This window comes from Calonectris borealis, chromosome 1 (assembly GCF_964195595.1).
Source record: "Calonectris borealis chromosome 1, bCalBor7.hap1.2, whole genome shotgun sequence".
Classification (NCBI taxonomy): domain Eukaryota; kingdom Metazoa; phylum Chordata; class Aves; order Procellariiformes; family Procellariidae; genus Calonectris; species Calonectris borealis.
Genome location: NC_134312.1, coordinates 64,862,916 through 64,876,702, shown reverse-complemented (window position 1 = coordinate 64,876,702; position 13,787 = coordinate 64,862,916). Strand labels below are relative to the sequence as shown.

At 39.8% G+C, this 13,787-nt stretch overlaps 1 protein-coding gene across 1 annotated transcript in view; it reads right to left on the bottom strand.

Moving 5' to 3' along the window:
- AGK (acylglycerol kinase) overlaps positions 1 to 13,787 on the bottom strand; it is a 37,271-nt gene that overhangs the window by 8,528 nt on the left and 14,956 nt on the right. The window contains exons 4-11 of the mRNA XM_075158171.1: positions 12,662 to 12,737; positions 11,204 to 11,296; positions 10,218 to 10,250; positions 8,147 to 8,241; positions 5,990 to 6,059; positions 5,128 to 5,207; positions 2,969 to 3,026; positions 521 to 668 (exon numbers count right to left, since the gene is read on the bottom strand). Coding sequence (XP_075014272.1) covers positions 521 to 668; positions 2,969 to 3,026; positions 5,128 to 5,207; positions 5,990 to 6,059; positions 8,147 to 8,241; positions 10,218 to 10,250; positions 11,204 to 11,296; positions 12,662 to 12,737 — 653 coding nt within the window. The remainder of the gene's footprint in view (positions 1 to 520; positions 669 to 2,968; positions 3,027 to 5,127; positions 5,208 to 5,989; positions 6,060 to 8,146; positions 8,242 to 10,217; positions 10,251 to 11,203; positions 11,297 to 12,661; positions 12,738 to 13,787) is intronic.

Below are 13,787 nucleotides of genomic sequence, written 5' to 3'. Positions count from 1 at the left end.
GTCACAGAGCACACACAAGAAAATTTATAGTACAGAAAGAAATCTAATGTTCTAGGAGAAACTTAAGGCTTCTGCATGGCCCGAGTCTTTTTTAAGTAACATTTGTTGCTCTGTGTCAGCAACTCCCCCCGCCCAGAAAAACAAGGGCTGCTCCTCTCTCGCCAGCCCACTAAGAAGCCATTCTACAGGAGGAAGGTTTCAAGAAGCTCGCCCATAAGACCAGGTATCACCTATGGAGGCTGCCATAGCAATGGTAAGCAACTGTGAGTCCAGGGAACGCCTTGGGTTCTTTACAAATGCATTTTTGTTTATGAGACCACAAGCACTGACAGGACTACTCTGTTGCATTTCTGGCAGATATCACTGTAACTATCTTGACAAAGTTACAGTTTTAATAAACAATAATAATAATAATATTAAAATGAGAGAACAGAAAAGTAAAGCAGAACACACACCCCCCCCGATCTATTAGAGGAGTAAAGCCTGCCTGTGAGTTTATGCCAAAATACACACACCTCACCTTTCAGAGGAGATGACCAGTACAACCAAAGTCGTCTGTAAAGCCTCACATACAAAGGAGGTCTGGATGATTTCTCCTCTGGCTCTTCTGGAGGTCTCTCAGTTGGACCCAGATACATGAGAGCAGCTTGATGTTTCTGAGGCCATTCCTTGGATTTACATTGAAAGGAAAGACAGAAGATAAAGGGGCTTTTGTTGAGCACCTACCTCTTTATTCTGTTTAGTTCTTCAGTCTATTTATTCTGTGCTCCCACGTACTGCTTCAGAGCTACCCAGATCCCACCACTGCCTCAGCCTATCTCCAGCCTCCAGATACATATGTGAGATAACTTTTTTGCAGCTTGGAAAAGATTACCCACAGTTCCCAAGCCTATTAATCTACTCCTTCCCCACATATAAGTGAGGTATTTTCCCCTCTATAAGCAGAAGGTAAAGGGATGTTTTCTTTGCTGCTGAGGCTCCTGCGTGGCAGGGTGACACAGCTGCTTCTGGCTGGAGGGAACAACCAAAACCAGCAAGGTCAACATTGATGTTTGAAAGCACAATTGGTTTCTGCATGGCACAAAGGCAACCTCAAAGAGCAACGGCAGAGCGGGGTCTAGTGCAAACAGGCAAAGATACAGTGCTGTGTGCAGCCAAGGGGCACCAAAACCTGGCAGGCCTTTGTTCTCCAACAACTCAAACAACCAAGATCTGACCTTATAGTCAGGTGCTTATAAACAGCAATACAACAGGTCAGGTGAGCTTTATAAAGCACCGGGGGGGGGGAGGAGGGGAAATGTAGTAACACATTATTCTCAGTGATATTTCAGATTCCAGTGCCAGAAACAGAAGAACCTTAGCTCCTGAAATACTTCCAGATGCTGACAAAGCTTATTTCCTCTCATTTTGTTTTAAAAATAATTTCTGAAATCCTCAAAACATAGGACTTATGGAGGGAATAATATGGTTGTTTTTTAAATGTATATTCTAAAACAACCAGCCAAGAGCCAACATGTACTCGATACAATTATTTTTCTATGCACAAAACTTTAGAATTAGTTTTGGATCATACAGCACAGGTTGTTAAGCTAATTTATCTCACACCTCTGAGAGCAAGGAAAGACTCCACTATCATACTTACATAATAAACAGGACAGAATTGTATCAGTAGGGCACAAACAGTAAGTATTAATGATTAAAGAGAAAAGCAGCAATGCTGTGATAATTTAAGCCTGTATATTTTAGAAGAGATGGTAACACCCATAACAATGCCCCTACCAATATCAGAGGTGAGCTCTTTCCCTTACACTGTTTTCAGCTACCCTGTTTCACAGGACAGCTACAGCAAAACCGGAAAAGATGAAGTGCAAGCAGCAAAGACAAGCTAGGAAGAGATTAAGCTCAATAGGCTGGAGCCCTTTCTTATGAAAATTAAGAAAATGATAATATAAAAGGCACATAAAGCAATGAATACCACAGTTAGGGGAGATCAGGTAGAAACTTTTCTATCGTAATAGCAGAAAAAGTGGGCACTTCTCTTTAACCTTCAGCAGGTCCAACAGATCTTTTTAATGTACACTGAATAGCTCACCAGTGAAATCCACTATCACTGCCACTAACTGAGGCTAAGAACTCAATAAAAGTGAGAAAGGGGCTGGAGAGAAGTGAAGAATAGGTTTCTACTTAGAATGCCAGCACACAGAATCATCATCTCAAATTTCCTGGGGATGGGAGGGGTGGAATCTTTCATGGACGCATTACAATTTAGCTCCTCTTTACAGGAGCTTCCTATAAAGGAAGCATTGGCCATCACAGAGAGCATGGCTGGACTGCACAATCTGATCTGCCGTACCAGCTCCTGAGTATTTCCACAGCCTTTCATGAGACTCCTTATATGTTCAGAGAACAGGAAAAGCACGTGAATGAAAATGCCTCACCTTTCATGCAAGTCAAATTTTAATCTTTCCAGGATCAATTTTAAGTAACAGAGAAGTTTAAGGTGAGATATAAGCTATTAATCTTCATGTTCATTTTACTACACATGGAAGCCTGATTATCAACGTGCATGAGCAGTCTAATTATAGCCACTTCTGCTAGATGAATAAATCAGAATGAAGACATGTTTTCTTGTATTATCATAAGAAAGACTTGAGAAAAGGAGACAGACTTTAATGGTTATCTTCAGCACCACTACTGCTCTCCAGTTTCAAAGGTGGTTACTGGCTCCCCCTGGTGATCTTGCAGCTACAGACCCTCAGTAAAGAATTTTTTTTAAGTATTCCTCCTCCCCTTCATCTCTTCAGAAGTTAAGTCTACAATTGGTAGGTTTTTTAACAAGTCGAGTTTCACTCCCATTTTATATTGTTACCAGAACGCTTCACAAAAACTTGCAGATAAATTATACAAACCATAGTCTGCCTTTTTATTTCCCAACTGCAAAAACACTTTCCTTGCAATTACTCTTTACCTTAAATGTACTAAAAAAGTGAGCTGCTTTGGTTTTCAGAGGTCCAAGGTACCAGTACCTGAAAAAAGAACACAGATAGAACTTCTAAGATACCCAGGGGTTGATACTGGGAAAGGGAGAAATCTTGCATAAAGTAAAGAGCACACAGACTTGTTTGCCACTGAAGTCAGTGCTACCCTACAACCTTTCGCTTTGTGATACTATAAGATAGTTTCTACACATCACCAGCAGCTTAGCAGTGACATCCCTTTCCTGAGTTACAGATCACCAAAATGCAGTACACAATCTTCACTACAGGCAGTGTGACACCTCAGTAGCAGAATTTTACCTAGTTATGTGACACAACTGGGAATGATTTAAAGGTCTGTGGTCTAACAGCTGGTGGGATGCATCTCCACGATATGCAATAAAGAATGGAGGAAACAAACAAACAAAAATCAACAGCTTCAGTGACAAAAGAACGGAGCCAGCAAACATCAATTTGCCCCAAAGGATTCTCAGATCAAAATCAATGTTTTACAAAATAAAAATCCTGCCAGCCATGAAGTATTGTATAGCACCTGAAAATGACTATATTTAGGCCGGCTTGGCACACATTTTGATCACTGTCTTCTACCAAAGAAGGTCAACAAAGCATATTAAACACCATCAGCCCAAAAGTACTGCACATTTAAGTGTATCATTAACTACTAAGGCATGCAACTGTCACACCACTCCCACCAAGTCGTGAAATTGTCTGTAAAATAATAAAACCTCAAAAACATAAAAGAGCACCACGTCTCCACCAGGAGAGTGCTTAGCAGAGGGATAGCCAGCCAAATTCATGGAACTGGGGCTTTTGGCTTGACTCTCTTCATAGTAGGTGCCTTCTTTTAAGTATGAGATCAGTTGTACTGGAATACACCAAACGTTCATTTAGCCCAATAACCCATCTCTGATAGGGACCAAAAGCGGATGCTTAGGGAGACGTATAAAAACAGGACAAGCACACATGGTCCTTGCCCCAAGCACATTCTGAGCACCCATTCATTTGTGGCTGAACTGCTTTCCAAGCTGGGCACATTTTCTGTGCATTCGAAAACATTTATCAAAGAAAATGAGGTTTGAAAATGTTCACGCTACCCCAAGTACAAAAGGTGTTGTCATGCCTCCAGCACTGAGTCCAAAAGGCTCTTATGAAAGGGAACTGCTGCAGGAAAAGACGAGAAGGCTGACACTAGGCAAAAAACAGGTCATGCGGAGGAAGCCTAGTGAGAGTGCAGAGGGAAGAGAAGTGCAATTCCTTAATCTTGGGGCTGCAATCAGCAGGAAAGCCTGCAGCATAGCCAAGTCAGCACCTACACAAGCTACCAAGCATGTCCCTTGCTTCCCAGGGACAAACACCCTGGCCATTTACTGCACCTCCCCCATTCCACATCACCTCTCAATCCTACTCAAATATCGCCAGTCAGACTCCAGAGGTCTGCTACCTCTTGCTTCCTGACAAGGACAGCTCATTCCCAAAACGCATGGTATCTCCTTATAGCTCTGCAGCAAAGGCATGTGCTGCAATTCCTCCATAACAGTCTGAGAAGAGACTGCTTTGGCTTTGCTGCTCCTTCACCAGATAACGCTATAGTCATTTGATACACAGACAGTGGCATATTAAATGGCCATTTGGAGAAAGCCCAACAATTATTAGTTTAGCATTCAGAGAACAGTCATCAGACAGCACGGTCCATGCCATTTCTGGCAGGAACTGAAGGGCATTTCTACTGCATCTGATGTCCCTTGTTGCAATTGAGTTGCAGAGTTTGCGTGCGCCTTTTTATTGGCAACTGATGAAAACCAATGGCCAATTACTTTACTTAGACTTTACTCAAGGGAGAGCTTTTCCCACTGATACAATCTGAATAAAGTTCCAGACGTGGGCACCACAAGGCAAGCAGAAAGTAAATACTTAAAAGAACAGGTCAGCACCAAGTAAGTATTTATTTCAAATGACAAAAATGCTGAAATGTCTTACACTCCCATGTGTGTAATGTGGGACCTAACAAGAGTGGGTGCCTCTGCCTGTCAAATGCCTACACTCAAAACAATACTTCTTTACAAGAGGGGGGTATGCCTTTTTAGGCAACTGATACTAAAAAAGGTAGTTTCAAAAAACAGTATTTTCTTACTTGCTAACTTTAACTCCTGCATCTCTGTAAGATCCCCATCTTAAACCAGTCACTGCAAACACAGGCTGTTCCTTTTCTCCCTGTAAAGAAAAATAAACATTAAGAAATTGCTCTCTTATCTTGTTTCCAACTTCGTTTTTTGCAGCTAAAAAAATACCATTTCTATATAAAAACTGATTTCTGATTAATCCCAGAAGTGAAATTTCACAGAAGAGGTACGATAAATAGCTAACAGCAATAAAGCTAAGCAGAATTTAAGTGTTGTACATTCCATCTGCTCCCAGAGAGAAACGTAAGAGGTGAAGTTTTGAAGAGGTTGATTGAGTTTGACTGCACACCCGGCATTAGCCGTTTCATTTTGTGGATGTTGTCAGCCAAAAGCCAGGAGCTCTGCACAGTGACACTAAGTTCTTGCTGCAGAAATGTCCATTCTACAACATAACAGGAAAATAATATTCAAAAACCATACAGGGCATAGTCAAAGGTTTTCCCATTTCACATTTTTCAGTTTGTAAAAGAAAGCTATTAACTTCACAATACATATGAATGCATTAAATCAGCTCAGACAGCTATTGTTATCTCTCACCATTTCTACAGAAATATTGGTGTTAGTAAGTTTTGTATTCATGAATACTATCTGAGCCTCAAAAAAAGATGTTCAGGCATTCTAGTGTTTTCTCCAGTTTAGTTTATCTGATGTCATAGCATACAGTGGAGAAATGACTGCCACCAGAACTGCTGATATCATAAACCAAAATTCATGACAGCATTAAACAGAGGAAAAGCAGTCCATGTAAACAGAACAACATGAGAATAGGAAACTTTTAGGAATGTTGGGTGCCAAATAAGCAGATGCTTTTACCTTGATCTGCAAGACATCAAGTGGAACTGTCTCTCCCTTCAAAATGGCCAATGTAGCATTAGTAATATGTCTGCAAAACAAACAGGAAAGAAGCAAAGGAAAACAAACAGGAAGGAAGGAAAAGATTAAGCTTTAAAATTACACTTTTTTTCAGCAAACCCCACTAGGAGTCCAGGTGGGGCTTTTTTGCAGCAAACACAACCACCCCAGTGAAAGAACTCTGACCAAGTGCTGCACTTCCTTGAAACCAAACTGAGTGGCTGCAACACATGACAAAGCCTGCGTTCTAACAAACAGCAAAAGACCTGAAAAGCAAAAGGAAGTTCTCTGCCTAAGCTTTTCAGAGATTCTTCCTTCTTCAGCTAATCTGGCAGATCACACGTTACTTGCTGTTTTGGATACTTAACAGACTAAAGACCCAAATCATGGTTTTATTTTTTTAGTGGCAAGTATAACAACCTGGGAGAGAAGGGGATGGCCATGAGACTGGTCTCAATTCATGTGTCTAGGATTGAATTGCCTTAGTATGTTAATTTGTTTTGAAGTTTTTAATCAACATAAATCTACCTATCAGCAGTGCTTATGTGGTTTTGGTCTCCATTAAGTTGTGGACAGTAGCTAAGGCACTTTCTCATTTCAAGTCATAAAGCGTGGCACTAAAGATTTTGTAACCAAAGTGTTCAATTTCATAAAGAAGTCTTTATGTTCAGGCCTTGAAGCATATATTTCATTAAAACTCCTTTCCTTTCTTGTTTTCAAAGTTGGGTAAAATTTAAATTCCTCATTGCGCATGTTTCCAGTGTCTCAGCTGGACAAGGAAAAAAAAAACCAAAACGAAATGCAGTTTTCAGATCCAGCCCAATATTCATATGAATCAGCAGAAGAAATTGCCCTTGGCTTCATCAGGCTTAGAATACTGAGACAGAGAAGGAAGCTGTTCTTTCCTCAGCCCTTCTTTTCTCCTAACTCTTATCTTTCTGTAAGACCTCTACAGTTCCTACACTCCAAAGGTAAGATCTAATAGTGCTGAAGGAACCAAAGCCCAAATATTTCTTTTTAAAATATCACTTCTGCACTTCTTAAGTCAGGTTCTGTTACTGGCGTGGGTTGTTAAGCAGCCTATTGACTAAATTCCTTTCAACTTCACCAATATGCTGCAGTCTCACCTGCACAGTTCATTACCTTGGGACAAGAAGATCATTCATTTCAAACAGCTTCTTTAGAACCCAAACATAAATTATTATTTTAATCTTAGCTGCTGATTACAGCCTTGTCCCATCTTGCCAAGCTTCAAAGCACTCTGGTAGTTTTAATGAAGGATGTTATGCCAGTTGGCTCGTGGGTTTTATGTATGATGGATACCAGCAAGGGTTCCGCAAAGAAGAATGTTAATGAGTTACTGGGAGAACCAAAGTGAACAGATTTCAGGAGCAAGGAGAAATATATTCATTAGTATGGGAGGAGAGGAAGGAAAAAATTGAAAAGAAATGACGTGGGGAAAAGAAAGCTTAGTTGACTAGCCTTTTTACTTTACACGTGGACAAAACAAACTCATAACAAACTGAAATGCAGACAACAGATACTGCCAGACTGGATCATATCCAGGATGCTGACAGATAAGATTCAGGTTGTTGGCGAGTTGCCAGCATCAGTCCCATCACAGGGATGGGCGAGAAACCCTGCAGAAGTCAGTAATGGGATCCAACCTTTCCCATATAGATATTCTTGTATGCCTTACGTTGCAGGTGCTAACCAGGTCATATGTGGACTGGTTTCTAGAATTCTTAAACCGGAGAAGGGATGGAAAGAGGACTTTTTTTTGTTTTATTTTGTCATATCCTTTCTGACTATTCCTAAGAAGCTTGATCCTTTTAATCTTTTTTTTTTTTGAAAACTCTGAGCATCACATGATCACAGAGAAATTAGCCACAGCAAATTATTTCATGTTCTAATAATACATACTTTTCCTTCTTTTAATTTTAGTCAGTTCTTGGAAGTCATTAACTCAGGCAAGTCCAGAGAATTATCAGGCTCTGCCCAGAGACTACCAACTTCTATGTAACATAGATGAAAAAGAAAAGTATCAAGCTACTGAGAAGCGCTGGTCCTTGAAAACAAACAAAAAAAAGCCCCCTTTCAGAAACATGCAAAACTTACTGGACTTGGTTCGTGCTCTCAGGGTAGAGCGTGTGGCTCAGAGTGCAAGTCTTCCCAAGAGGTATGAATCCTATAGGAATCTTACTGAAGACAGCCTGGACACACGAGGAGAGTAAATTAACATTTGCATCAGCTGAACAAAGCTTCCTGTGTGGAGATCACAGCTGTGTCTGATATCACCCCTTTGGCACTAAGCAGCCAGGCACTTCCTTAAATGAGGCAGTAATACATAATGACTCAGAACATGGCATACGAATCTGTGAACCCACCACTGCCAACTGGGTACAAAGGAGCTCTCTGTAATCATCAAGAGCATTGTTACACGCAGGTTGGCAGCCACGTCCTAACTAATGCATGGATTCTGTCAGCAGTCTGCCATCTTTCTTAATACTGACAGTGGCATCACAAGCTCTGAATCTCATTTACCATTGCAGAATCCCCCTCTGATAGAGTAACCTTGCATGGCAAAGAGATTTTCTCAGTTAAGGAAGGGAAATTAATTGATTCCTCTGGCATCCAAATCATGAAGCAGCAGAAGGTCTAATTTTTGGAAGTCATTGACCGTGTTATTTTTCTGTACCACAGTTCAGCAAAAGGGCTTGTTGAAGGAGCAAGTTATTACACTATACCTCATAATAAACTGTGCTTCTTGAAGCGTGTCAGCAAATCAATGTAAACTACCATATATCACAATGTACCATCTCCCTCCTGGGCATTGCTACTAGCAGCGCCATGATACTGCAAATCCGCACCAACTAAATAATACCCCTCTCACTTCATGCCCACCGCTCCCTCTTGCTATCTCTGTCACCTGCAAGTCTTAACACATCTCAAACACCCTTCTCTCATTTTCTTCAGAATTGTTTTACAGCGTGCAGACCACAGGCTATTTGCAGCTCATGCAGTCACGCTCTGCTCCCCTGGCTGCTAGGAACGGCATTTCTGGAATACCTTGCGCAGGCTTTTCTTATCCAGGCAACAGTGGATAAGAGCAAAAAGGGAAGCAGAGCACAGAGTGAGGGGGCTGAACTGCAGATCTCTACCCCTAGGACAGAGTGATATCAAGAAGAAGAAGAATCCCTTGGCCAAAGACAAAGTGACACAGTGGCAATACTACCATGCAGTATTCCACCCGAAATAGTGCCGGATGAAGAATTTTCTACGCTACTGCTAATCAAACCAAGCTACATCAAGATAATAAGTCAAAAAATAGGGAAGAAAAACTAGCCAGTAAAGCCTCTAAAACTTTTCTTCCCATATCTTTAAATTATAGAGGTCTCAGAGTCTAACTATAATAATATTAAATTTAAAAAATTGTTGTCTCAGAATTGATACAGCCAGTGCCCCTTTAAAAATACTGGCTTGGTTGCAGAGTTCCTCTTGTCACATTCAGACAAAGCAACTGCCTAAACAGATACAATTCTAGCTGCCAAGGATATCATCATAATCTTGTCTGGATCATTTAATTGAGTTTTTGCCAGCTCCTGCCAGAAGGTTTTGGGAACAATGATTCCCTCCTTTCTTCAATAATACTGTCCTCCCTCTTTAAAAAAGAAAAATCTCTCTCATTTCCATTTGGAGCGATCCACCTTGAGAGGTTAAAATTTGCTTTCTGCAGCCATCTGCATAGGTAGGTATTCACCGCTTGAAAAAATGGCAAAGCAATCATAAAGGAATAGGAGCATGGCCACAACTGAATTCGGTTTCAAGCCTGTACAAATACAAGAAAAACATGTACTTTCGCCCGATGCTTCTGCCAAACAAAGCAGCGTACACAGCTGGTCCATGGGTCTTTGAAAGTTGTGCATTTGGCTTCTCCACAATCCCTGCTCTGACGCTGGAAACTTCCCAAAGCCGTGGTTTGGGAGCCATTGCACTCCCTGAGAAAGGGAATGAAGAACAACAGGCAGAATTGCAGGAGACTAGCATGGCTGACCTATTATGCAGCAAGTTAGCTCCAGATTAGTTAGCAACATATCTGTAGAAGACAGCTGAGGCCAAGAGATCACAAAGATGCACAAGACACTTCCTCTTTGAAATAAACAAACTTTAAAAAATGACACTTCCTCACCTCATCTGCTCTGCGGAGAAGTCCAGTTATGACCTGAAAAACATGGAAATGCTCAGCTCTGAGAATTTTCTTTTTTAGTTAAAGTAGAAAGCTACGAAATTCATACCCACATTTACTCTTTGGAAAAGATTTAAGGAGCAACTACTCTTTTACGGAAGGTTCTACAGTTGTTTACATGGGAAAGGAGGCATGTTCAGTGTGCAAACATGGTGGAAATAGCAGGGTTACGAGTGCGCATGAGTATATGCTGGCACCACAACCAATGCCAATGTAAATGTTTTAACATTTAATAATGCTCTGCATAATGCAAAAATAGCACTGGTCAGTGTGCAATTAACAATAATCAAGTCTAAGGCCAGGAGAAACTTGCAGATGTATTCTGACCACTTTCTCTTAAGGTCATTGCATTTCATTTAGCCATTGCCTTATGAAGCCAGTAGTTGGCATTCCAGGAAATGCTTTAATAAAATACAGCCTTCCTTGAAAAATAGAGTATCCCTCAGTTCTGCTGGTAGTTTGCTCCTGTCATTAATCATCTTGACAATAAGCATTTTTTAAATATATACCATGCTTTGTTATCATTCCCACGTAATTCTTAAATTATTTGATTCCCACTTGGCAAAACATGCATTCCTCTTGGGGAGCACAGACGGGAATGAATTTTGAAAATTAAACCATTACAGCTACATTACACAGAAAGAAAAAGTTAGAATCATGTCTCCCCAAGTAACCTTCTCATTCTAGAATAAAATTCTGGAAGATAGTTATGCCACACACTCTTTCGGCCCCCACTCCCATCATCGCTTTTAGACTAGCAGAGTTTTCTTATCCCCAAAAGATTATAACATTGACTGAAAACACAGGTACTAAAATGGACAAATCTCTAGTAATAGCTGTTGTGATGTTGCTATATTACACAGACTCAATCTTCTCAACCTCAGCCTGACTATGATTCTCAACGAACCAGGACAAAGCTCCTGCAGTACCTCTTGTACTGTGCCATCTCCTCCTGCAATAATGATCAGATCTGTGTTTTCCATCAATTCCAGCAGCTTTTTTGCTTGTCCCTCATAATCAGTCTGAAGAAACAGAAATCCAAACATGAGAACTCAAGTGACTATTTCTAGGATTTCTCTTCTACAGAAAAAAAAAAGAAGCATCTATACATTTGCTTAATAGTTATTCTCATATAGGCACACAGTACTGTATATTACTTACATTCACTGAAATTTCTTCAACTTACAAAACACGTCTGCTGCCTAATACAGTATGTGCAAGCAAACACAGACGCGCAAAGGCTAAATGAAATATCAGAGTAAATCTTATTTGATAGATCTAGAATATCGCAGCAACAATCATATTTCCAGGTAGTTTTACATTGAAACAAAAGACCACAAGCAAACCATGCTCTTGCAGAAAAAGTCCCAACATCTTTAGCAGCCAAAGTGCTCAAGGGCATCTCCTGAAACACAGAACCAGCTACATAAAAGGCTACTGCCCGACAGCAAGCTGTTGACAACAGGTTTAGCAGTAAAGAGTACACTGACTTTCTAAGCCATCAAAACCGTCTTCTGCAAAATGAATGTCTTTTACAGGGACATCTCAGCCTCAGTTACTGGCCCAGCCGTGTTTTGCTAACTTGTCAGGTCTGAAGCTACACAGCGTCAGTTTTAAGTCTTGCAAAATCATTTTTTCTCTTAGGGTGGGACTATGTATTTTCAATGATCAGAGAGAGGCATTAATAAAAACAGCATTTTAACACTAAACCTTGTGAAAAAGACTCCAAGACAGAAAGATACATGTTAGAGTACTTCACTGCTAATAGGACACAGTGACTATTAAACAACCCACATATCACAGCCTCAAAAACCTGCAAAAAGATCAGAATCCCTTCACGTTTACTTTTTCTTCTCTTTCCAAAGAAAATCTCTCTGCTAATTCACACCATTTAGAGCTCAGTGTTCTGCTTTCGTGATGGGAATGTTGAATTATTTGGGGATACACTGAGATATTTTCAGTATCAAAATAAAAGGTTATTTTTAATTAATCTGAACAGTTCCGCTGCACATTAAAGTTCCTCACTTCTGAATTCTGCAAGTTCAGGCAGAATTAACAATTTCAACAGCAATGGGCACGCACCACTAGCCAGCACTCAAATATTTAGAGAGTTTTCTCTCAAATATGAATTATAGAAGGGCTGCTTTAGACAGACAGACAAGCACATGTACTGCTTTAGCTGAAAATTAAAAACTCAGTACACAGTTTGTAAATTAACTGTGAATTAAAAAGATAAAGTACCAGCTTAATATCTCAGTATTTATTTCTTCTCATGAGATGTCTACAGGACAACGGAGAATTTCAAATATATCCAGAACTGAATCTCAATTCTTCAAGAGGACAAATCAGAGCAGACAATGTATCTATATTAACAGAACAGTTCTTACCTTAACCACAGTTACATCCAAGCCAGATAAGTGCAAAATTGGAGCAGCATTCTTTTCAAAAAGATTCCTGGCTTTGCTAGAAAAAACAGAGTAAAAACTATTTCATTAGTCTGGTGGTTAAAAAAATTAAAAAGGAAAGAAGCAAATGAATAAAAAGAAGAAATCTACTTAAAACCAGAGCATACAATCTACACAATCAGTCACTCAACCTGCCAGTCAGGAAAGATGAGATTTCATTTGGTTCAAATGTATTACATTTCTAGACTCATATCTCAGATGTCAGGTTTTTGTTGCAGTTTCAATAAATGCAGAAGAGGTTATCTAGCTTTCTCCAAAAATAATTAAAAAAAAAAAAACAAAACAAGATCTCCAGAAAGAAATTTATTAGAAAATTAATGACTTACAGAGCACCAAGCTTTAAGACCACAAAGAAGGCCATTTAGGTTTTCAGAAACATTTTTTAAAAAAATATTTACTGTTACATACTATTAAATAAGTTTAGAAGCAAAATCTTATCTGACTTTCTTTTGTTATAGGACTCATGCATTTTCTGCCTATAACTGCATAATAAAATAATTATGCCATTAACTATAAATTGCTTACAAGTAGAAACATGAGACTAGAAGTCAGAGACTTAATTTATTAACACTTTGCATTTTCCAATCATGGGTGTTTTGAACAAAAGCACGTTAAGTCCAAGCACTTCCATGTCAGATATTTAATTCCTTTCATATTGTACTCCCCACCCCTCCCCAAGATGCAACTAATACGAAGCTTAGCTGATCAGCAGAAACAGACACACATCATATCCAAGACAACTGTTTTTCTGCTAATAAGTATGCAAAAATAGCAGCCGACCTCTTCCAGGAGTCTTGCTCTGAGCCCATATTTAGCCTCTCAGTTTGTGGGCACATCCCTTTCAAGGACAGGTTCCTACAGGAGTAACATCACTGCTGGCTAACTTCAAGTCTTGAAGTAATCAAGGTCATCTCTTATTTCTATAGTTTTTGAGGACGGAAATGCATCACATACAAAAGTGTGGGAGGAATACGAAGGAATTCCACATATGAAGGAATGACAAAGGCCGAAACACAGGATAAAAGAAAAATTAAAAATATACATACGT